The following is a 27,081-nucleotide window of genomic DNA, read 5'->3' on the forward strand; positions in this document are numbered from 1 at the left end:
CAATGAGGACGTCTGTTCGCAGTTGTACATGTTGGCGCCACGATAATGGCTGTTAGTGGTTTGTTGTTTATGCACTCGATACAACTTCAATTATTATTATAATCGATGTTTGTGCGTAGGACGGAGAAGTTTTTTTTTGATTTCTGTTTAAAAAAAAAGAGGGCAAATCATACACCCAGTGTCAAAACGATGTATGGTCTGATAAGGTATTAACTTGTTCACCTTGGCAGAGAATTTAAAGACAATTGGCAAAAATCGCGGATATCCAATGCTTCGTAGTATATTTATTTTAGGTCATTCCACACCTTTCCCCCCTCCGTTATGAATATTAATATAGTATCGATATTATTATTATTATTTTAATGACCGATTTGCTATGTGTTTTTACGGATTTTAAGTTGATTGAATGAATGTTAGCTTGTATATGTTGAAATAAAACTAATCGGCTAGTGTATCGTCGGAAATATCAAAGACTGGAAGAGAATGATGTAATTTAAATATTGATAAACACACAATTCAATTAACACACATTCAATTATTTAACTGCAAGTTATACACACGTATAATTACGTATAACGTATTGATGATTACTCATTAAAACGAATTATCTCGAATTGCGAGGTCCGTTATATTTTAACATTTAAACCTTTTTACAATATCTGTTGTTAAACATTTAATTATCTATTTTTATGCACACATCAATAGCGTACGTACGTACCGCTGTTATATTATTCGATAAACCCACCACCTAATCGCATAATATCATATATTTTTTTAATGTAGTTCTACATCATGCCTTATTATAAGAAGAACGTGTGTATGTTTAATACACACATTATAGTCGAGACGTAGGTACTGTAGCAAAAAAAAAAAAAATAGCTGCCTTTGAAGTAGGCACATCGATCGACATGTCGAGATCAAACGTATTATAATTTACATTTACATTTATATCGTACATGTTGCGTGCTAATGATTAAAATCACGTGTTCGCTCCATTTGCATGGAGTTATGTTATAGGTACTCAAGGTATAGCACTACTCTTTGTATTAAATCAATTAACAATTGTCTTTCATGGTCAATATTAGAACCATCAGTTTCAATTAAACGTGTTACACATATATTATTATTATATTTAGTTGTATTTTAATAATATATTCTAAACGCTTATGTACGACAAAAGTTACGTCTAATAAATAATAATATATAATATATTATAATATGTCTAATAAATATGTGTGTGTGTGTGTGTGTGTTCATTAAAAAAGAGAACCGAATATTATTTGCTGGTGGTGGTATTCACTCAGTGAGAGGTAATTTTCATTCTGTATAAGCATAAGCCGTCGTACTATAAAAGCATTTCTGTTTTGTTGAAATTCCTTGTAACGTTAAAACCTATATTTTGATACCAGTAAAAGCAGAAATTTATTTTCTTTTTGTAGGATATTACTGCGTAAGTATTATGTTAATGATTATGTGTATAATATGTGTATTACCTGCATGTTTTAATGTTGCGTGTATATAGTAAATCTCTAAGTAGTCGAACCGAAATCGTTTTCGAAAACCGTTTGTGGACGCTCTCGTATTTAAAAATCGCCCCGCGGGGCTCTACGTTATTAGAACGCCTTATATACGCGGTCACTGATTTCTGAATATTTTATTCGCTGATCGTGCCATGTGATTGCTATAAGCAAAAAAGGTGCTAGTGTGTGTGAGCAAGCGGTTTAATGACTGTTAATTATTATAAATTTGTAATATTCGCTTCTATATCCTCCTTTTCTGGGCGATCCATTTGTGCTTATCATCTGCAAAAACGGTTAATTTGCTCTCTCGTAGTTTTCTCGACTTCTTCAATCGCGATTTGTCACCACCGCCGTCCGGGTACTACACCTATTTCTTCACTCTGGCGCACACGTGTCGCTTATAATTATTATTATAATGCGTGTGCCCCTATTGTTTTTGCGCACGCGAATATAAGGTGCAGTGAGAGAGTTCGCGATTCGACCGTCAGGCGGGTCGTGTGGAAACGAAATAATATTATGTAAAAACACCTGCAGCAGTCAAGATCGTAAAACGCGTTCGGGGTGAAAGGTGCGGGGGGTGGGTGGACGTGCGGCAAAAATAATAATACACACCGCGAGGGACAGCATATCGTATTATATATATATATATATATATATATAGTTAGGTAGGTTTACCCGAACCGGTCCGGCATTATTCTGGGCGTGTGTTGCTTGCGAATCTGCTGCGCCCTTCTCCCTCGGATTTCGTCCTTCACGATAATGCGCGGCCATTGAATTCGAACAGCGCGAGACAAGAGACAAGACTTTTTTTTAAACTCTTGTCAAGAAATAAATTAATAAAAATCAAGAAATAAATTAATAAAAATACGGCAGACCATCATAGTAATACATCATTCCACGATGCCTGGTCACTTCTGTACGAAGATTAAAGTGATTATAATATGTTGTATATTATGCAGTGGCTGGCTGATCGAACAATCTCTCGGACGGAAAGTAGTATTGCTGATTTGGTACCTATCGCACTCGTCCCGCTCGGTGTCGATACATTCCAGATCATATCTTCGCTGAAGTGCATGTCGACTCGTTTGAAACTAAACTGTACTGCGTATCAGACTTCAAAAATTGCATATGATTAAATAACTCGGACTTTATAATGTTTGAATTTGAAATATTTCACTACCTATATAAATAAAGGTTACTACTAAAGAGAATAGGTTGTTACTATATTGTGCTTGATTTCATAACGTTCCAATTCGTTGGAACTGAGAATGTCGTAGATTTCTAACACAATTTGATGAAATCTTTTTTTAAACAAATATCATACATTATACATACACGTGTTTTGTTTTTTGAAAATTCTTCACTCCGGAATATATAGCGCAATGTCAAATTAAAACGTGTAAATACCATAAAATATATACAAACATCATTGCACCAGTGTTGTTTGAGTTATACAGTCATGTTTTTTTCCTGTATTGACTATGTTAGCAGTAATTTAATGACACTATAAATTTTTTTTCATTTTTAATACATAAAACAAATTTTAAAACACATTTATCGTGCATTTAGCATGAGTTATATTATTTTTAGAGTTTCAGTGTAGCAAACAGTGCGTAAATATTGTAATTTTAAGTCTAAATAGTTCGACTACTCGTAATATAAATTTTATAGTTCATAACTGTCCCATTACGCATAACTTACTGCTTACACATTTTTTAGTGTACAATTTTAGTACTATATGAAAAAATTTAAAAACCTGTTCACGAAATATACCCAATCTTGCGTATTGTGGTAAATGTCTGTTGTATAATTTTCTTCCAATTAAAATTGAAACTCTACTTGTGTGTTATGTGTGTATAAATGCTTAAAAAATTTGCCTTAAAGAGATATCGTTAAAAAATATTGAAACTATTTTGAATGGCACATTTCCTATGAAATTATTTATACATAATATTATCGGCCAGGTACCTATAGGTTGTATAGCAAAAATATACACGAAGAACCTCGCGCGTTTAGTTCGTCCGTTTTCTCATCAACCCACAATAAAATAATTTAATCGAGGAGTCGTAAGTCGTAATTCGTACAAGTTCATAGCTTATCCCATATAAGTATGCTGTGCTTGGCAGCTATACACGTGCATGATGTTTAACGATTATTATCATTATTATTACACTCACTGCGCTTGCCAGGCAGCTTTGCAAGAGTTGCAGGAACGAGCGGCAACATAATAATACAATAATATATACTTATAAATAATAATATAATATACCTAATAATAAGTAATAACATTAAATCGTATGATATATATTTTTCTTCTCCCTCTGATCGTCGAAGGTTTTTTTTTTTATCACTCACCAACGACTGGTTTACACAGTCTTGTCTATGCGAGTTCTGCGGATGATCGACTGATTTTTGTTAACGCCTAAACATAATATTATTACATAATGTATAATATTATTATTATTAATGTTGCTGTGGTTTGTCCAAGACGATTTATTTCTGTGTAGGCGAAAGAGTGCGTGACCGTTACTATCGCAGACGGCATAATAATTTTATCCCATACGTTTTTCGTTGTATAGATCAATAAAACGCATTAGTATGTACACATACGACGTCTACAACACACAATAATAAACATTAGTGATGCAGCGTGACGTCTTTATCCCCTGCAACCCTTGCTCGCTCACACTTACATCACGACATCAGTAACAATAATATAATACGTACACAAATATATATTATATATATATAAATATATCGTACATTATATTATTATAATGCGTCCGTGAAGTCATTCTCGACCCTTTTCTGTTGTTGTGACAATTAGTCTCGAACTCACCCGGACGCGCCTTTCAAACGTCATTTGTCCCGTTTAGCCCGTCGCAGCAGACGTCAATAAATCTGTACAGCGCGTTCTATAGATAGGTAGGTATTGCATAATATATGACGTGCTCGCGGGTCGGTAGCGGTGGCGGTGTGTATGTATATAAAATCATAAATCGTCTAATGACCTTGCCTTGCCTTTTTTTTTTTTACTTCTTGGGGTTTGGTGGTTAGAAACCCGTACAAAAAAGTCCATTCCGTAACGGTTCTTCTTCGGCATGTGTGCGTACCTTCGAGGGATTTTTTTTTCGTTTTTATATTTATTACTGTTGATTTTAGTGCTGCACGTTATAATAATATCGTCGTGTGACACGTTTCGGGTAGTATTTCGATGCCAACACGCATTAATATTATTATTATTTTTATAAATAGATACTGGGTGATCGAAAATGGCGAATAGTTTTTGATTTTTAACCGAGATAAATGTTTGTGTGCACACAAATGCTTTTGAAAACGAGCATACGTGTTCGATACGATACCATTATAATATTGTGTCGGAATAATGTTGCACACGACTGCATCGATACCGAGATTGCTTTTCTTCCTTAAACAAATATAATGGCAATATGCGATACGAACGTTTATGTACAATACACGTACGATGGCTGGCTGGGGGACATTGATTTTGAAATCGAATGTGTTTCGTTCGACATTCGTCGTGATGCAGCTTGCCGTGCCAAAGACAAACGTTTATTTTACAATACTACAATATATTCGTTTGCGATATTATTATAATATATAATCAGAATCCGAGAGAAGTCCCATTACATTATGATATAATCGAGAAAGAACTTTCGTTTAAAAATAGACCAAGAGAGAATATAAAAAAGAAAGACTTATTTTATTGTCGAAATGAGTTGTTGTTGTATCACTATATACATAATATTATAATAGGACGCGTGTAAGAATGGAATAATATGCATTTTTAGTGTGCTGGTCCAATTTTGTCGTCTCTCAACTGTAACGTGCGACACGCGTGCTCATAATATTATTATGTAAATGTATTTTATTTGTATATTCTATAGGGCGAATTATAATATACATAGGCACTTTCTATATTTTGATTGGGGGCCGTGCAGTATAGGAGGTACGTGAAAAGCACATCAAACTATCGATTTTGGTGAAATATTTACGCCAAGCGATTGCTTGCTGTAGGGTCTTCGGGTCTTCGTATAATATAATGCCAAAAAGATCACAGACCATGGTGCGCCAATAAAATGCTTTGTCGGCAACCTCCTCGCGCCCACCCGTACCCCGCGGGAGGTGGCTTATTGATGGTACGTATATACATATATTGTCATATATATATATTATATATGTATTAAAATATGCGCGCGGGCGGAAAGATGAGGGAAAAATTAAAAACCTTACGAACCCTCTTATTGTGTACGAGGAAAAAAAACGAAAACTAAAAAATAATATAAACGAAGAATTATGGTTATTGCGCCGTGAAGATGACTGTAGCGTTTGCCGCGCCGTTATCTCTGGCGAGGGCGCGGCTCCTCGTCTCTCATCCCGCTTGTAGCCCTTTTGTAACCCTCCGCAAAGAAAATATATTACACTCGGCGCATATACAATATATATACATATACAACACCCCCCGTATAAATTTCCGCTGTTCAAAAGATCGTTGCGTAAAAATAATGTCTATCGGGGTCTTGGCGAAATGTCTTTTGAAAAATATATCTATACATTATGCTTGTACATGTATATATTATGTATATATGCGTTATGATACACTGCACCCTCTTGTGCTCGTATATTTGTCGATAAATGTATGTACTGAAAAGAAAACAGAAGGGGTGAAAGACTGCGCTGAAACTTTTGTTCGCCAATCGTAGTATTTGTGTATTCGTACCGTATGCACGTGAAACTGTAATTTTTCTGTATGGGTTGAATTATGTATAATATTTTGTACGATGGCTAAAGAATTTATTTATCCCTACAATTATTATCCAAATACGATATTATTCTTACTCTCTCTCTCTCTCTCTCGTCCGCTTCTCATGTTCACAATGAAAATAGAATGTGTTATCGAATTAAAGGGTTTTGTGTGCATAATGTGTGTTTATGTCGGTGTGGTTTTGTGCCCTTACCTGTTATTATATGCTATGCGGCGTGACCTGATTTTGATGGGAAAAAAAGAAGAGTTAGAGGTGGTTAAATTCGATACGGTGGTTTTTTCTATTATATTGATTCCTATAAAGAGTATATATTTGTAATGTAGGTCAAACGATTTATACACACGCACACACCTGCCACAATAGGTATTTTCTGGTGGATTAAAGAGGACCCGAGTACTCCGCAGACACGCTGTGCATATTATCCATTTATTAGGTGCAGCGTTTCAAACGTGCCCAATGATGAACATTGGATTTTGGAAGTATATAATAATATCGTTTTCGTTTAAAATTAAACTATAGTATAGCTATTACCACTTAAAACAATAATTTTGATCGACGAATCGATCGAGGTTTATGTGTGTGAGTATAGGTAATCATTTTGATAAAATTTCGTGTACCTACACACTTAATATATTATGCTATAGGTACGCAAAGACGGATTGAAATGATAGAAGCGTGCACATCTCGTACCTATAGTTTATTTCTTGTATTGAAGTATTACGTTTCTCATGAACTAGAATCTAGATGTATAGGTTCTCACTATATTTTGATGTATATAATGTTATATGTATATGTGATCTTATTTTCATATTGGTATTCGGCTTCGGCAATGTCGGATCTCGTTTTCCATACAAACAGAGATAAAATATATATATATACACGCGCATACGCGCGGTAAAGAACAGTAAACAGAAAAAAAGTAAAGTCGTTTTCTCGAGAAACGTATATTATAGAAGCATATACGTATAGGATCGCAGGTGCTCCTGAGGCGACGTGAGTATGTACATACACATACGCGTTTATATATATATAAGGTGTCGTAGAGCAAGGAAACTGCGGAAAATACGAGCTCATTTCATTTTCAACTCGGCTCGGTTCATGTAATACAATATATCCGCAGTGTACATGGGGAAGCCCTAGCTCGATATTTCCCTTAGGTGTTATTCTCACCCCTTGTACCACCGCCTTATACGCATTGCTTATGTTGTGCACACATATATTTGTATATATATATATATATATGTACACACACACTCCGATGGAGGGCAGAATTGTGTAATATACACCAAATACGCCATCTGTTCGCGACCATTGTTCGCCGCCGCCGCTGGGTCGAGAGGTGAGACTACTGCTGCTGCTGTAGCATCGAAAAATGAGAACGAAAAAAACTGCAGCGGTCCCAAGTACCGCTTCGAAAAGGGCCAAGAAAGGTTATGGCAATAATTCGGAAGACGAAGTTCGCATTTCCTCTTGGCGTGCGCGTGATGGAGGGATGGTTGGTTGTAGGGCGGATTGTCGTGTGGGGGATGGCAGGGTGGTAGAATTGTTTACAGCGTTGCAAATTGATATTGCCGTTTCCGAGCCGTTTGCCGAATTCTTGATGAAAACGTACGTCGCCGACGAGAGGAGGGTCTTTTCATTATATATATATACGAGCGCCCGTTGACTGATATATGTACCATTTCGCAGTCCGATGCCAATACTTTTGTGTGTGCAGTGTACGCGCGACGGATGGGCAATTTTCAATAGCAACACTCAAAAGGATGACGTTAAATTGCGTGTACCTATACCTATTATATAATATCTATATAGGTAGGTACGCATATTATATTATATCGTTTTTCATCTCCATATACCTCGAGTAATAGTGTCTCCCCGAGCGTGCATCCAAGGGACCGCGTTTTGAAGCTATAAGACACATGTACCTACATGTTGACAGTTACTTTTGTGTGTGTGTGTGTGTGTGTGTGTGTGAGAGTGTTCGTATAGTATAATGTGAAAACGATCGTCGTCTGTCTGCAGCACCGAGTTAAATTTGAAGGACCCGTGTGGAGGGCAGCGCAATCATTGAAAAATGTGAAGAAAAAAAGCCCCACGATGACGTTGTATGGAATACATATATATATATTTTCAAGAATAATAACTGATATATTGTGTCACACGGCTACACATACTTATATTGCATTACAATAAATAAAGGCAAAAGGTGTTTTTGCAGTATAATGTATAAATCGAGAATTGATCTACCGCAGCAACTACTGCAGCATATAATATTCCGAAAATGCAATTTTTTCGAAAAACATTTTATAATCTACCCCTTACAGGCACTGACGAGTATAAACGGTTAAAATAAACGTATATAATAGTAAGCTTATTGCTAGCTTTTATTGCTGCCCTTGACGAGTGTAGGTACTTAATACAATCATATTATCGAACGAACGTACAATATATAGCTCCTGCTATCGCGACAACAATGATAATATATGCTATCAAGTATAATAATATTATATAATGATTACATTGGGCACAATATTGCTTAGGAACGGCACGTTGTCTACCTATGTATTTTAAATGATAATAATAATAAAAAACATTTAATTTATATTACGCATAATAACATGCAGCTTTGTGTTATAAGCTTTGTCGCGCAAGATAGAAGATTTAGAATGTAGGTGAATGTCGTTTTTTTAATACAGTTAAGATATATGGTTTAGATCCCATGATATATATTATGTACGTTTTAACTTACGACCTTCGAGTGTATGTATATATAATAAGAAAAAACATGTAGTTTGAACGTACGGCATGCCATCTAAATTAAAGCACTCAGACGTGGTCGCATATTATACAACGTATACTGTGTACATATGGGACGCATGGGTGGTACTATACTACTACATATTATATATATTGTACTAAGACCATAACACTTTGTTAGTTTGTTTGACGAAAATTCCTCGACTGCATGGGATTATTTTCGTTTACCATATTTCGATTTTTAAATAATTTACATTTTTTCCCGAAAGAAAACATATATTTCAAATACATATATTTATACATAAAAAAATAAACTACACGCCAGATCATCAGTATGGTGAGATGATTTATGTAGTCGATATTATCATCACGTACAAGAAGTAGGTAGGTATGTTTAACCTCGACGATAAATTATTTTTAGGCGTTTTACCCCTGTGACTGAAAGCCACGCTATACTATATTATGTACTATTATTATTATACATAATTTAAACAGCATCTCCAGTAGTCCCGTGGACGTGCGCAGCCCTCAAATGCGTATAATATTAATTCACCTTTTTTAACATATTTTTTGACGTGTATAAAGTAACATAATTGTATACACGGTAAAGTAAAATATTAATAATAATAGTTAAGCTGCCGGCAAAGGCCAAAGGAGGAGAGCCGCCGCTGCATCTTCGACCGAGGGCGGTGCAAACGGACTGGAGGATGGACGGGTTCTTGGGCGGTCGTGTCTGAGCGAGAGAGAGCGGTGGTAATATTATAATGGCAACGACGTGGGCGAAACCGGCGTGGGGTAATTTCATCAGAAACACCGGCGGCGGCGTCACATGCACGCGCGCCCGCGCGAGGGTGCGTTTTATTGTTAAGTGCAATTAAACGACGCGTCCTCCCCCTTTTCCCCCTTTTTTTCCGAGTTATCTTCCCTGCACGGTACTATCCTTACGCCCTAACCTTCTATATTACCTATTCGCTTTCTCCAACCCCTTTTCGCATATACTTGCACACCCTCCCAACGGTAGGTATATGTAATTGCTTCTTTTTCTCCTATTCGTTTTTCTTCATTCTCCTTCTATTCCACATCTTCTCTCGAACAACGGGGCCGTTGGTTTTAATTAAAAAAAAAATAATAATAATAATAACGATAAATAAAAAGTACACGAGAGAATATAATATAAGGTAAAATATATAATAATGATATCGTATTCGAGAAAACGCCGGCGGTTGCGTCTTATCGCGTTCCCTTTGCTCGGTGCATCTGCCGCCGCCGCCGCGCCGCTGCGACTAAATTATTATTATTATTATTTTTATCATCGCATTATTATCATTATTTTTATCATCATTTATTATCATTATTGTGGCGGTTAAATTTAATGGCACCGAAATATAATAATTGCGTGCGTGTACTGTACTTACGCGGACGTGACTCCACTGCGAAGTCGTTATACGTGTATACACGTGGTCCCAAATAAATAACAATAATATATAGGACGAGTGACGACTACAACGCTTGTGGCGTGTATATTTATTCTTAAAAAGGGTTAAAGTTTCCGACTGGCTTTAAAATATATTTACCAGAAATTCGCTATATTAATATAATATTTTACGAAGTTAATATTAATGTTATATTGTGGTAATAATATATGGATTTTTGCAGCTATTAACAATATCATTGCAGGCTATACCGTGTTTTTAAGTTTTTACGATTGTTCTAAAGATAAGCTGTACACGGCCGATATTATTAATATTTAAAGATTAGTCTTGGGCTGCACAAAATTATGTAGGTTCACTTCTGACGTTATTATATTGCGGCGAATGTATAAAAGGAAAACGAATAATAATAATTCTAAAAACAGAGGTTGTTGATTAGCATTCGTCGTTGTTTAGCATGCGTTGAGCTCTGCTCAGCATTGCAACCATCATGTTTTTAAATTATTGTTACACGGTGTATCGACCATCAATTATCATCGTTTACTGGCAGTATATCATTATAATATCGTGTATACGTTCGTCAATAAAACATTACGTACAGTCAATTTATATTACAGTCTCAAATAGACATTTGACGTGTTTACGTTTATTGAGACACGACGTTTTCGAACCGTGAAATTTAACTTTTAATCGACATACTAAATACGTAAGGTATGCGCTCCGAGTGATTGCTATTTGTAATCGTTGTTTTAAATGGCAATATACCGTTAACGTTGGATTAAAATATGTGCTATAGGTATTAGTATGTGCGCAGAATGTAACTCGATATTTTTTAATACTTAATCACATATTATAGGTACTTATAACTGCAGAAAATTACGACCGTCGAAATAATTCAACTTGTAGGTAATAATAATTAAAAAAATAAAGCAGTTCGACAACTACGATCACTGTATTTAAATGTATTAAAAATCCCTTCGTGACGTCAAAATTCCTTCATATAACGCTCGAAATCAGTTGATTGATTGTGCCAGCAGATGTGAAACAATAATATAATATCATGTTTTTATTATTGTAAGAAGTTTTTTTTTCTTCTCTTTTCCGAGGAAAGTTATTCTATATTTGTAACGTTTGTTATTCTGCGCATCCCACTTACATGATATTATATACGTGACACGATTTAGTATTTTTTGGCAACAATAGTTTTCCTCGTATCTATACGCATATATAGCTTTTAAGCACATTTTTCATAAACTCATAATGTATAGTTATGAGTTATAACTACATGATTTCCCAATTTATAACTTGTATTCAGAACGAAAATATATCGGAACTCATTGTTGTTCACCGTCAACTATGTTCGACGTTGATATATTACTATCATTACAAGTACATAAACCTATAGTAACCCATATCATAGGTACTTACCTACATGTTAGTTTATGTAAACTTATTGAAATAAAATGTTGGCTACGGCCGTATATCGAATAAATATATATAAACATGGTCTACATACGCACGAGTTAGTCATTATGGATGTAAAAATAAAAATAAAATAAACTCGTGTTACGCAGCAGTAACAATTCGCAAATAACATTCGCACGCTATAAACGCGTACTTTTCGTTCGGTTATCGTCGTCGAATGGCTCTTAACTCTCACGAATAATTATTATTTTTATCTTCATTGTGGCTATTATTATTTATTATTATTATCCGGTCGTTTAATAGGACGTAATAAGTAGGTAATAGGTACACGCATTTCGGGAACGTCTTTCTAGAATTTTCTAAGACTACGTGCGCCAAGTCAATTTCGACGTACTTACGTTTTTCGTTCGCAATCATCCCAAAATATAGCTGGCTGCACGACGGTCGTTCAATATACGATTGTCACTATATTGCCGTATACTCGTATTATTATTATTGTGCCTACCTGTGTAACCTAATAAAATTCGCTTCATAAATCCCATCCTAACCATACTGACATCGGTGGTGCATGCAATCGCCGCACTGCTCACACACTAGTCATCGAGTTGTGAAACGTAGTTATACTCAGTATCGTATAATATATAAATATGTAGATCTCGTGTAAGGTAGATTAAAATATCAAAAATGTAGTTTGGTTCGTTGCAAATTTTCCAAATTTTATTTCGGACGACAGATCGTTATCATTTTGAATCATTGATCGACCCAATTCACTGCAGTGTTTATCGTTTTACGACCCCCCACCTAAGCTGAGTCTTTATACATTTACTTTGTCATTATTTCATGTATACGTTTGGGTAGAAAAGACAAAATTGACCATGTAAATATAGAGTTCTTGTTTCGTTTGGTCCTCCCCGCGTCCCGTGTTTACTGTGCAAAGATCAGTGGTGGCCGGTGGGTGGGGAACATTATATGATATTTATATATATTTTTTTTATTTACGTAATGTACAGTCTGATGTTGCCAACATAATATTATATAGGAACGTTAAAATAATCTGACGACAGAAGTTGTCCGTCCGGCGTGCAAACAAATCGACTTTTATTTTTCGTTTTAAATCGTTCGGACCGAGAAAAGTACACTCGGAACACGGATGGCAGCCGTTGTATTAATAATGTGTTCTGTTCGTATAATGTACAAATATATCTCATTGTAAATCTATGAGGCCGTGTTTCCCGTTCTGTCGCGTACGGCGGATAATTAATTATATTTTTGAAAAATACTGGAATATTATATTTTGTTTTTGTTGAAATCTTTTTGTTTTATAAACAAACGGGCACATAAAATAACGAATGGTGCCCATAGGTATACCTTTACGGAGGTTAATACTTTGGAGGTTTGAACTTTATTGCGGACGTCCGTGATTGTGTTGTTGTTTATTTTTATTTTCATCTGAGAGACGGCATGCTGCGGGGAGACGTGTGGTTTTACATCTCGATTTGAATTAATTTAACTGTTTCATATACCTATCTACTTTTACATTTAAGAGTTAGTAGAAAAATATTATGTTTAATAATGATAACTACAGCAACTGTAAATTGAAATTATCGTGCCAAATAACTGGGGAAAAACATTACTGTACGTTTTCGCACATCATACCTTGATGTAACATTAATTATAATTAATTTTGCGAAACCTGTTCTGCATTGTACTTGTACTGCCGGTGAGACAATCATCATATGTGTGTGGTATTTTGGATACATAAATTAGTACTGTCATAACGGTCCTGAAATATTTGACATTTCATAATGACAGAATAATAGTATATGTATAGGTTCCTATGATAAAAAATAATTCTTCCGAACAAAGTAATCACCTGTTTACGCTGCAGAGACGACTATAATATTATGATAAGCGTCTTCCGAAATACGTCCACATACGGAAATATCTTCTTAACACGTGCTGTCGTGTATTCGCCGTGACGGCACGGGCCAAGTCATAATACTCCCAAAAAATAAAAGATAAAAAGTTCTAAAAATCGTTGCAATCCATTTACGGTTTCTAAAAATAGGACTACGCGTTTCACTTGTGGAATGAAATTTAATCGATTTGCAATATTAAAAAGTAGGCACTAAGAGTTTGCAGTTGAATATGTTGTTTTTTAAGGTGTGTTTCAATTTTTAATCTGCTTATGTACATTGTTAAAACTTAGACGTTGTATACAACTTGCATTCAAACACAAAATTGGTTCTGCTGAACGCAAATATGAATAATATATTATTATGTTGTACGTTTGTAAGACTACAACCGGAGACAACTGCAAACACGCGATAGTGTAGCGATCTTAAAGGCACGAGATTTGATAATATATTATTATATTTAAATAAATCAATTAAAATCTTTAACACGTATCCACGTTGGTTATGACTTAAGGCAGGCTCTATATATATATTATATATAGATACACAACATACTTTCCCATTTTCCCGTATCGCCAGCAACAACACGGGCTAGTGCATGTCTGCTGCGGCCGCGCGAGTTTTTTCGTTAAAACAATAACCCGCGTGCGTCGTCGTCGATAAATAATAAACGTTTTTAATATATTCTCTGAACGTGCTCGGGCGTCGAAAATTTAACTGCGATAAAATAACATTATACGACTACGACGACGACAAAACGTATAATACCTATACCTATAATTTAATCGCGTTTATGATTCGGAGCGTTTTATATTATATATACTTTTTTTTTAATACACGGATACGAGTAATAATAACGCGTGCGGGACGAAATATAATGGTAAAATACATTTCAAATGGAACTCGGACTCGTTTAATTGGCCGGCCGGGCTGGACGTTATCGCAAAAAGACATAATATTATTGTTGTAATGCCTATACGACGACTGCAGTCTAAAAAGAATTTATAATAATACTACTAAAACGAAAACGCTGCACAAGCCGTGCGCGTAAATGACGATAAAATCGAATCTAAATAAAATTGTGGACAAAACGCGCGTAATGATATAGAAAATCGTAGATTATAATATTTTTAAACGAGCGTTGGTCTGGTCTCGTCCTCCGCGATCGATTTAGCTCGTGTCACTTTTTTTTTTTTGGCGATCGGCGTTTCCCACAAAAATAATGATGATAATGTTTATAATAATTAAAGCTCTACTTTATTACTATATACCTATACGCTTATCTGGAGGTAAAATAAGCCAAGCTCGGAGTCCCGAAAGACGGCGGACTCTGCGGTCGTCGAGTTTTTACGTCCGGTAAGCGACCGAGAAGAAAATTCGAACGAGAGAAAGTAAGAGAGAGTGGGCGAGTGAGAGAGAAATAGAACCCTCTCGGCGGTATACCCGGTGGCGAGCCGCGTTGCCATGGCGACCGCCGCAGTCTCCGCCCTTGGTGGTGGCGCCATTAAAGAACGCGCCGTGAATTCCCGAGACGGCCATCCGCGGAGGCCGAGGCAGGGACGCGGTCGCGGCGTGTCATAATTATTATTATTGTCGCCGCCGCCGCCGCACACCTAAACTGTACGCACAACACCCGTGTTGTACTACTGCTGCAGTTAACGCCGCGAATGACCCATATACGCTCGTGCCTATTGTATATTATATTATCGTAATGTTGGTAAATAATTGTACAAGCAGGGACGCATAGGCACGGGTCCTCTGTATATTATCATATTATGTAGTTTACACTATTTTAAACTATTTTAAACGAAATATAATGGATAAGTAAACCCTTGTCCGCCCCAAAGCCTTGACGATCTCCGCCGTGTTACAGGGTGTCTGTTGCAATATACCGCTTAATTCATTTTGATCGGTTGTTTGTTCGTAGCGATTTCTTCGTCTCTGAATCCTGCAGCGCAAGCCCCCTATACTTGCCCAGCGGGAGTGAGACTTTTTTTCAACCAAAGTGAGCATTTTCAGTTCCGATTTGCATTTAATACTGCAGTTTTTGGCTAAACTCCTCCGTTGTTTCCTAAAAAGTCATGTAGGCGCGTGTGGGTACGACCAAACACCGCTCGTGCGCAACATTTTTTACGACCCCGTTGGGCCCTGCATAAATAATAATGATTTTTTAAACGGTTTATCGTCACCTGCAGGTCGACGGAAATGAAGTCCTTCTGGTCATATCGATCTCTTGTCCATTAGACCTCCACAGCACAGTTTCAGACCACGTGTAGGTACTTAGAAATATGCGTCCTATTTGTGTTCTGCCGTTAACAATGGTTGATAAAAATAGTGAGTGTATTATATAGGTATTCGCCTTATAACGCAGATAAGTTTAAAATATAATTCTTATTTCGCAACGGCCACGTGTATTGTTGTTACGACTATGGCGCGGTTGTTAATTATTAATATGCACTGTAAATTCAACATCCTGCTGATTAGCACTCTCTTCTATAAATGGGTGCAGCGACTGCGATAAATATATATTATTTTATATTTATATAATATATAATAATGAGATTTTATATAACTTTGCAGTAATAATATTGCCAGTCAACTTGGCAAGTAAATACCCATGAACAAATAAATGAAAACATGTACCTATGGGTACTAGTGTTGTATGTGTTTTATATTATAGCCTAAACAACTCATTTTATAAAACAACAATTATAACCCCCGTTTCGACTCTATCAGTTTTTGTTTTTCCGTTTCTTCAGAAAGTGCCTGTACCTATTACCTATATTATAGTTGCGAATTATATTAAACTATATATAATTATTATACCTCGTATCTAAACGAGTTGTATACGTGTTTAATCTTTGAAGTCTGTAGATTATAACCGTGGGTAATATTTTTATAAGAGAAAACGACGATCGTTTGGTGTTTAGGCCAATACATCATTATGCTTATGTTTATTTCGTAAACATATTGTGTGTATATTTGGGCGTGATGACCACTATAGTTTTACACTGTTTCCGGTGAAAATTGATTTTTTGGGTACCCGCCTCGATAATCATTGTAGAGGTATATTCTGTCTCGAGGTCGTCCGAGTGGCTATTTTTTTGTATTAGTTTTTTAGTAGAATATCTAATTTGATTGCCGGAATTGGTCACATTATAATATAATGATTTAATTTACTGTTTCTTGTTAAATGTAAGTACCTTCATATTATTAGTCCAGCGTGGTTGTGTTATCTATTGTAATATTACAGTAAACTACTCCAGGTCACTTTATATATTTTTTGTACTCTTAAAACGACCAAAATATGTTGCTCGGCCCGGCAAGTCTATTCGATCCGGACCTGATGCACGCTGTTGTTTATATGTTATTCATGTACTAGGCGTGTATGACGGCGTGTGACTTGACACTTTCACGCTCGAATTATACATCGTGCACTGTTGTTGCGCACATGTATTTTAGACTCGCGATCAATCGCCCTGTATTGTTAACTCATTATTATAGCAGTAACCATATTATGTGCAGTTATATTGTGATATAATATACGAAAAAACCAGACACCCTGCTGCAATGGCTCCATTATAAATTGATTAGTCTAAACTGTTCTCCCCGCACGAGAACGGGTTAGTTAAGATACCTTTAACTTTCTATATTCAGTCCTCTATAGGAGGATTGCCCGGAACCGTGCTAAAGCCGAGCGGACATTGCTCTCTGTATAATGCAAATAAGCACACTACTACTCTTTGAACGTTTAACGAGCGCCTGTTTGCTATTTTTTTTGTCCACAGGTCCAAACGGATGTCCTCGTCGTCGCGGTCGGCAGACGTACACCAGATTCCAGACTCTGGAGCTGGAAAAGGAGTTCCATTTCAATCACTACCTGACCCGGAGGCGGAGGATCGAGATCGCGCACGCCTTGTGCCTGACCGAGCGTCAGATCAAGATTTGGTTCCAGAACAGGCGGATGAAACTCAAGAAAGAGCTGCGGGCCGTCAAGGAGATCAACGAGCAGGCTCGCCGGGAACGCGACGAACAGGCCAAAAAGCAGGATCACACAAAAATGGACGTAGGAGGCGGTGGTGGCGGTGGGATGCACCAGCAGCAACAGCAACAGCAACAGCAGCAACAGCAACAACAACAGCAGCAGCAGCAAATGTCGCACCATCAGATGTCGCACGAACAGCATAAGCTGCAGATGGGCGGCCTGGACAAAGGATCCGCCGACATGCTCAAGGCCAAAACGTAAACGCCGTCAGCGAGCGCGCGTCAACGTTTCGCACAGTAATAGAGTAATGATATAATGATAATAATAATGATTAATTATAATTATGTGTCGCATGATTATTATTGTTATTGTTTCGACAATTGTATAGAATTTCTCTTTCGATTCGAAAAATACGTAAATAATTTATGAATATATATTATATATATTTATCTATATACAAACTATTCTTACATAATATTTATACATATTATATATATTACATTCATAGACTTAATTTAAATAATACCTAATTATAATATTAATGACTAAAAAAAAAAATGAAAAAAAAAATTTAATTAATAAGAAATATTTTGACAAAATAGTATTTTTCTCAATTTATTGTTTCGATACAAGAAACGACGCGAGTTTCACATTCGTAGGCCTACATTTCTATGTCCCTTTTTTACTCGTACTATAAATATTCGATAATAAACAAACACTGGCGATTCAGGACAATTAAAATCGCTTCCCTCGATCGCCGGCGGTCCACGATTGCACAATATTATTACTATTAATAATGATAAATGTTGCAGCCGGTGTCTGGCACGGCGTTCGTCTTCTCTTTGTACCTATTCTTTAAATTATTTTGATAATATTATAATATAATATGATGTTTACTACTTAATTTTTTTTTGTTTTTATATCTATCGTTTTGCGACAAATTATTGTTTTACATAATATTCTGATAATACTAATAATATAATTTATATTATTGGATACGCGTTTCGCGTGACCACAAAAGTATATGATACAAGTAATTCCGTTCTTAATTATATAAGCCAAAAACGCACGGTATCCTCAACCCGGCAGTAACGGAATCGCGGGTCGAACGGCGGCGATAATATTATTGTGGCGGATTGTCGATTTCTCGGGGTCACATGTATTTACCTATCTCCCCCTAAACGCATAGATTTCCATTCCTACGAGGACCGATGCTAACGACCTGTAGACGTCACGATCCTGGGGTTGGAGAAAATTATTCATATTTTTTTTAGTCCTCACCCAATCGGTCTTACGACGACCACGGGTTGATACAACTGGTATACTTTGTTCGGTACTCGAGGATATCGCTGCACCGGAGCGCCCGTTTTTTTGATTCAATTTCCCGAGGTATTTTCAAACGGCGGCCGTCGTTGTTCCTATACTTTGCAAGTATTATTATTATTATAATAATATTATACTTTATCATGTACCTCGTACCTATATAATGTATATTATATGATATTGTGTTTCGTTTGTAATGATACGATTTTTTTTTATCCATTTATGTGTTGTTTGTTATGTCTGATTCGAGTGCGTATGAACCACAACATGTGTCTCTGTGTACGACATTCATTTTTATTTTTTCCTGTTCGATATCATTTTTCGTTTCGTTTAAGTTTCCGAACGGCGCAGTTACGTTTTCGCCGATTTCTTCTGGTTCAAGTTTGTATACGTTATTGTCACCGACGAGTTTTCGTTCACATCTATTACGTTTTTATTTTATCATTTTTCTCTCCCCGTACGTTGTGATCGATATTTTTTAGTTTTTAATACCACGATAATATTGTTTAGCTCGTTCTTTTTTTTTTACGTCCATATTCCTAGATACATATTGTTTCTTTACTTCTATCATTAAGCGTAGTATATTATAATATAATTTGTTTGTTTATAATTTTCATCGTGTAGGGTTTATTTAACGAGTTAGTTACATAAAAGAAAACGATATTGAATAAATCCTGATGTTTACCGAGTAAAGTATTTCCTCCCGACACTTATGTAAATATATTTAGATTAATGCTTTATTAATATTTAATTTATTTTTACAATCTTTCTTTCGATTAAACATAATAATAAACTATTCAATTAATATATATTTAATTATTTTTTTGTATACTACTGAAGTTTTTTTTATTATTTTTATTATTATTATTATTATTATTATTATTATTATTATTTTGTTTTGTTTTCATTTGTATGATATACCTCTATATATATTTTTTTTATTACGCCTATTATATAAATCGGTCGTAATTTCGACAATCTACAACATATAGGTATTTTAGGCCTATCCAAAATTCAAAATTTGTAAACAGCTTCTATAGATATTAAGACGTTTTTCGCGAGCGTTTAGACTATTACTTAGATTGATTGAATAATTTTAAAAATTATATACGTATTAAAATATTGTAATTTAACATAATATATAGGTACCTAATAAGCGTTTATGCATATTATATTTTTAAGGCCATCAGAGACATACTTTGGAAACGATTTTTGTTTATATCCACATATATACGTAATTATAGATTCAGGGTAGGTTTTTTTAAAATTGTGTATAGACTGTCAAAAGTTTATCGAAACGACATAGAATTCCTAAAATAATTTAATAAAAATAATGTGCAACAAAAATATTTTGTTGTCTGATTATAATATTATATGGAAGTATGATATTAATATTCTTATATCGTCATTATTGTTAAAAATAATATATTTTGTTGTTTTACACCAATTTGAACCGTAACGCTAAGTGAAAGTTATAAAACGAAAAACAAATACGTAAATAGCATTAATGAATATAATTATATATATATTATAAATTATAATATAATGTGTGAAAATTCGATCTGCTAAGACTAATATTTTTTAACTATATTTATTACTTATATATAATAATGATACGTTGACTTTTTTTCTCTGTCTAGTGTATGCAGTTTTTAGCGTAGTGTGTTTACGATAATATATATATGTATATATATACGTTTACATATGCGTATATATATAGCGTAAATTATTTTAATGGATGTACTTAATCTGTAAATACATATATAAGAAGTAGTGCGACACTGTAGGCTATTGTTCATTTTTTTTTTTTAAATAATATTCGAAATGTTAGTTTTAAACAATAACAATGTTTTGTTTTTCAAGTGTACAATTTATTTTTATTTTTTTGAAAATTAAACAAGCTTAAATTCAGTGCAATATAATACGTATATTTCTTGAAATTCATCTTTTTGAACGGTGATGTATATTAATTCTAAACCAGTGAAATAGATACTATATATTATAGTCTGCAAACTGGAATCTTTAAGTCGGTGCTTTTTCAGTTTAATTGAATATTACTTTATTATACTGTATTATTGTTTAGTATTATTACGGTTTCGAACGAATCTAAAACGAGCTCTATATGAAAAACCCCATTTCACTGCAGAAAATAAACGAAGCGCGCAATTGCGGTTCACACGATGTGCAGTCGTTTAAAATTTCCTTCAGGAAAACTACAAATTGTTCGTTAAATTTCAATCAGACGATATACCGATCCCACCACCGCCGGATCCAACTAAACTTGGTATAGTGTTTTAAATTTTTATTTTTTATTTAGAAAACTTCACTCGGAGACGAAAATATATTTAATATTTATGTCGTGTTTAATATACGAGTACCTACCGATACTTAATTGTCAACGTGTTCAGTGTTGAAGTACTTATATCGGAGCTCTTAGAACAAAAATAAAAACTATGTGGCGCCGCAATAAACAATAATATACAATGTAATATTCTACGTAAACAATGAATTAAGAAACGCTTGTGTAATAATTATAATAATAATATATTATATTATAGTACGTTATTAAACCTACTTAAAATAATGGGCGGTGCACCTTGTGTGTTGTTCTCGAGTTTTTTAATAGTACAATATGATAAAATAAGAGCTTGTTCATTAAAAAAACTATCTTGGCTAGCGCAGTAAATGTGTTCACATTCCGATGTTGGCACAGTCTGTATTATAGGTACATGGCGCGCGTCGGTAGGTATTATTTATAAATGTTTCATACTTAAAAGATATTTAAGATTCGACACAGATTATTAACGGTTGGTTATAGGTATTTATGCACAGTCGTAGGTTCTCGTCGTTATATTATGGCAAGAACACAATGTTTTAAATATCGCGTTGCTGGTATAAAATAAAAAAATTATAATAACAAATATAATATCGCTGCAGACAACACATTTTAGTATTAACAGCAGAAGGCGACGTTGGCTCAGAATTATTGTCAGGCGTTTATAATTTTTACCCTGTTTATTTACTTGTGGCAGTAAATTGTTCTTTCGAGAAACGAGTTTGACGGTTCCAAATATAAGCTTAAAGAGTAGGTATATCTAAAGGTACCACGAGCTTATGTGTTCAAAACATATTTTTATTTCGATGTGAAAATGAGGCCACGGAGTAAAATTGCTGTCCCGTCGTGAAAATTCCAAAAAATATAGTTTTTTTCTGAGAATATGAACGTCAAACTCTTACTGTATTTTTATTATGCATAAAGTATGACGTGTATTATTTATGTCTACATTTGAATACAAAAAATTGTTTAATAAAATAATTCGAAATATATTTTATTGATTTCTATGTCTAAATAGAAACGTTATTCCTTGCGATTTGTCGTTGCAAGGTTGGAAAAAATTATCCGATACTATTTTCAAAATACTGTACAATCGCTGAACGTTTTAAACTAGTTTTCTGCAATCGAGAGGTCCGTTGTAGATAATCGCGAATTGAAATGTTTGAATGCACCCCTGCGATTTCCATCGCTTCAATCAGCATTCCATTAGCGACGAGTCACGATTAACTCTTTGGAATCGATTATAAATCAATAAAATATGTCTACGATCTGTGCAGTCCATTTGGCTCCCGTCTTACAAAAAGATAAATTCCCAAACTTCTCCTGTTGTTCAAATATATGTAAATTTCAGTAAACAGCCCCCGCATGTAAATTTCAGTAAACAGCCCCCGCATTCGTCAAAACAAGTTCGTTCTCACTTCATACGGACTTGGGATTGTATATCAAAAGAGATGAATGTTTAAAATGTGTTGGTATTATTTTTAAATTGTATATAGGTACAAAGTAAATCAAAGAATTTTTGTTGTCGAATACGGAAGTTGTTTTTTGGAACAAACGTAAACGTGAAACATTTTTCGTCAGGAACCGTTTGGGAACCAACAAACCATGGATGAAGGGAGCAGTCTACGTTGCACCACCGCCGCGGACTATGCCCTGCGAAATGTCGGTGAATCGCAGCAGCCCATAAGCGTTTTTTAGATTATTTTTTTTTTACTTAGTCCACTCCGACATCCGAGTGCGCGGACACGTTTTTTGAGGAATTTTGTTCATGTAGTTTAATAAATAATGAGCGAAGACGACAGGTATAGTTTATACATACTGCAGCAGGTATTATGACGATGAAATTGCACACGGCTGGTCATTCGTGCTTTGAATTAAAGTATAAGACATACGCGTGAGGCCATGTGCTTATGGTTGCCGTCCATGTGATGTCTGTCTAGACTTGAGTATATATAGTATACTCGAGGAGAAGGTTCTTCGGGGTGTATAATGTGCATATAAATAGGTACGTTCAGTCAGTGGCAGATTTACGAGTTCAAAATATAAAGTCGACCAATCCATAAGAGAAGCCTCGTACAAAGTGTATCTGTGAGATGTTATGTCAACAACAATTTTGTATGTATAGGTATTATATGCTTAAAAAACTGTTATTTTTGTGAACCTAACGTGCTGACTCAACAATGATGGTAAATGATATTGCAGTTTACATTATCAAAAGTATTTGTTGTCTTTCGGGGCAAAAATTAAAAAGAAATTTACTACATAGTTATAAGATGGGCCACTGCTGTACGTACACAATATATGAGATTAGGGAACTCGGTGGGCATTTTTCGCCTCAGCAGCTCACGGCTACGTCTATGTATATAGGTAGGTAGGTACACGTATACCCAGGTATATAGGTGCGGTATGTTTTCGCCGTACAGCACTATATGTGTGTGTGTGCTCGCGCTCCGCATAATTCGGAGCAAATCACGCGATATAACGTTAAAGTTTTGTGTTTTTTATACAGACCTATAAATGTGTAGTACCCAATGCTGTGCCATCGTGTACACACAAACCGTCGTTTTCGTCGTTGTATATATATATTATTATATATGCTCGACATATACGAGCTTTTGGCGTGCGGATGATATAATAAACCGCAAGAACCGCCGCGTGTACCGACGATAACATATTATTATTATTAATACTTACATTATATTGGTGTAAAACAAAAAAAAGCCGTAAAAGTAGTTTGGTTTTTGTTATTCATTTTTTGGTTTCCGCACACGCCGGCACGCTAATTCTCGCGGCTTACATAGATAGGGAATATTAAAAATAATATCGCGACCTCAGCAGAGTTGTAGGTACGTCGTTCTTACATTTTTCGCCACGCAGTGTTTGATTTTCGGTACAAAACGCTTCGTGGAAAAGCGGCGGTAGCCCTCTTTTTAGCCCGGCGGGGGAAAATCCATATTATAAAAACCTTATGCACACATATATATATATATATATATATTTATATATAAACACGGGAGAGCGTCTTGTGCGTGTGTGTGCGAGATAAAATTACGGGGAATATTGAGGAGGGGTTGTTGTCAGCCGGTGCTTACACAGAATCCGAGTTGGTGGTATAGGCGTGGGGGGGAGCGGTTCGGTGGTGGTAGATTTCTTGCTGCGGGGTAGGTACGACGCACGTGGTGGCTTGCGAGGGGATGATGGGGGGGGGGGCGCGCTAGGGTGGAAACGTCGCCGACGATCAATAGTGTGTATAGCGTGTGTAGTAGTGGCGGCGGCGGCGGCGGCTGTATACATGTACGCGGGGGCGGCTAAACTTTTATAGAAAACGGTTACGCCCTGCGGAATGTGCACATAACCTGCGGACCCCGGGGCGGTAAAACGTAATTTTATCATTCCGAATTGATCGTATTCCCCGGGAAAATGTTCCAGACATCGGTTTCCAAATGGTCGTCGTTGTCGTGTGCGCGCGAGTAAAAACGAAAAGTATAAAACATACGTCATGTATATAATAATGTGTGTGGCGGTACACGAATGACGAAGGCCGAGGAATGAAATAATAAAAATGAGCGTACCTATATATAATAATATATAACATAAAACAATGGCATATAATATTATTATTGTAACACAAAATATGACGCCGCTGCCGCCGGAGAAACGCGTATACGTGTACCCGCGGATTTTGGATACTTATCGGGTGCAGGTGGAACTTTTAGCGACCGACAATATTATTGACAGGTTGTTTTCTGCACAGTGGCAGTCGTGGTAGATACTGTGCGATATATCGGTGTATATATATTGTGGTATTGGTACCTACCTATTTGTAGTGTGTACGGATCTACGGGCGCAGTTGATCATCTCCTCTGCACTTCCGTAAGGTCAGAAACTAAATCGTCGTAAACCTTTGCAACGTAATTTTTTTTTCAAAACATAGTTTTTTTACCGTTTATCATTGCATTGACTAAAATATTTATATTTTAAATTTATATTATTCAAAGTTTTAACACACCCGAGTGGTAAAGAGTACAGCTACATATATATAATATAGTATACTAACATTCGTGTTTAATATCAATTTGTGTACATTGAGTTGTGAATAAAAAAAAATATTTAAGTTATAGGTACATTATTACAAGCGTCCATGAGACTTTTCACAATCTTAAACGGCCAGAGGAGGCGTCGGGGTGATAGTGTCATATATGACATATAAGTACTTACAATAAGCCAGTAAATGAAAAGTAATATCGCCTACGGGTGTTTCGAAATTGCATTTATTTAAGGATGAAAGTTTTGAATAATAAGATTCATTAATCCTCTTCCCAACAAATGCTCTTCACGTAGAAATCAATACCAACAAATAATTTAACTAAATTATGATAAATCTGTAAGGTAATCAAATAAATACTAGTATTCCAATATTAGATAATATATAATACGTACTATTATATTAGCCATGGGGAATTCTGTTTTAAAAAATCAATATTAATTAAACAGTATTTTATTAAAGACCATTATATGAATTCATTTAAAATAAATAGTACCTGTACCTTATACACCGATAGTACCCGATTGTATATATTAATAATAATATAACATAGGTATAAGTGTATAACTAATAATCACAATAATAATTTATTTTTTTTCATTAGCAAGAAAGTTAGTGAACGATAATTATAAACATTGATTATCTAAAGATTTACTGGCATAATTATTATTAATTATTACCTATATAATCAATAAATATACCCATTACCGACTACCGTGGTCTACTACAACGTCATAAATCAATTTGCGGTGAACATATAATATTATCAAATTCGATCATTTGTATCGACAAGATGATCAAAAGATTCTAACATTTGAGAACATTTAGTAATATTCATAGACATATATAAACAACTAGATAGCCGACTATCCCCAAGCACTGTACAGAATTTTGAAGTTAGTCCGCCATTTGCCTAACAGCAATGTTTACATTGTTATGTGATAACACGATATAGATAACTGACAAAATCCATAGACATATATTATATATGTCTATGACAAAATCATTGGGGCTTACTGTTTTTTTTTTTGTCATCAATTACTGTTATCGCATTAAAATATAAACATTGCCGTTTAGGCATATGGTGATTTTGCCTTTAAAGATAAGCCTAAGTCGGGCAGTCGGCTATCTAGTTATTTAAATATGCCTAAAGTAATATTTAACAATGAAACAAAAAAGTCAAATGTTGGCGATCGTCACTGCCAGAGGCTTAAGGCCTCCAGTATATTATTTGTGTTTATAGACCCTCTTAATAGGTAACTTTATAGCTAGATTTTTCAGTGCAGTCTCCTTATCTTCAGGTTCTTACTATAATATTATCGATCAGTCATCACTAATCAAATATTTTGTTTTTCTGTAGAAAATCGATGAATATTATGCAAATATAAAAATGTATTCATTTTATGAAAACAAAGTTGAACCGTTCAAATCGTTTATTTGGATAAAAAAAAGGAAAATATTTTATACGCAAAAATATGAACATTGTTTAAATTTACAGTAAAAGAGATGATAGCAATAAATTATTATTAAAATATATATTGACTGATACGGAACCGTA

At 35.2% G+C, this 27,081-nt stretch overlaps 1 protein-coding gene across 1 annotated transcript in view; it reads left to right on the forward strand.

The window, feature by feature from the left end:
• Nucleotides 1–18,318, forward strand: part of LOC111038779 (homeobox protein abdominal-A homolog) — a 33,488-nt gene extending 15,170 nt beyond the window's left edge. The window contains exon 3 of the mRNA XM_022322006.1: nt 17,624–18,318. Within this exon, the coding sequence (XP_022177698.1) occupies nt 17,624–18,081 (458 nt within the window). The 3' untranslated portion in view covers nt 18,082–18,318. The remainder of the gene's footprint in view (nt 1–17,623) is intronic.
• The last annotated feature ends 8,763 nt before the right edge of the window (nt 18,319–27,081 follow it).

This window comes from Myzus persicae, unplaced genomic scaffold, assembly GCF_001856785.1.
Source record: "Myzus persicae strain clone G006 unplaced genomic scaffold, MPER_G0061.0, whole genome shotgun sequence".
Lineage (NCBI taxonomy): Eukaryota > Metazoa > Arthropoda > Insecta > Hemiptera > Aphididae > Myzus > Myzus persicae.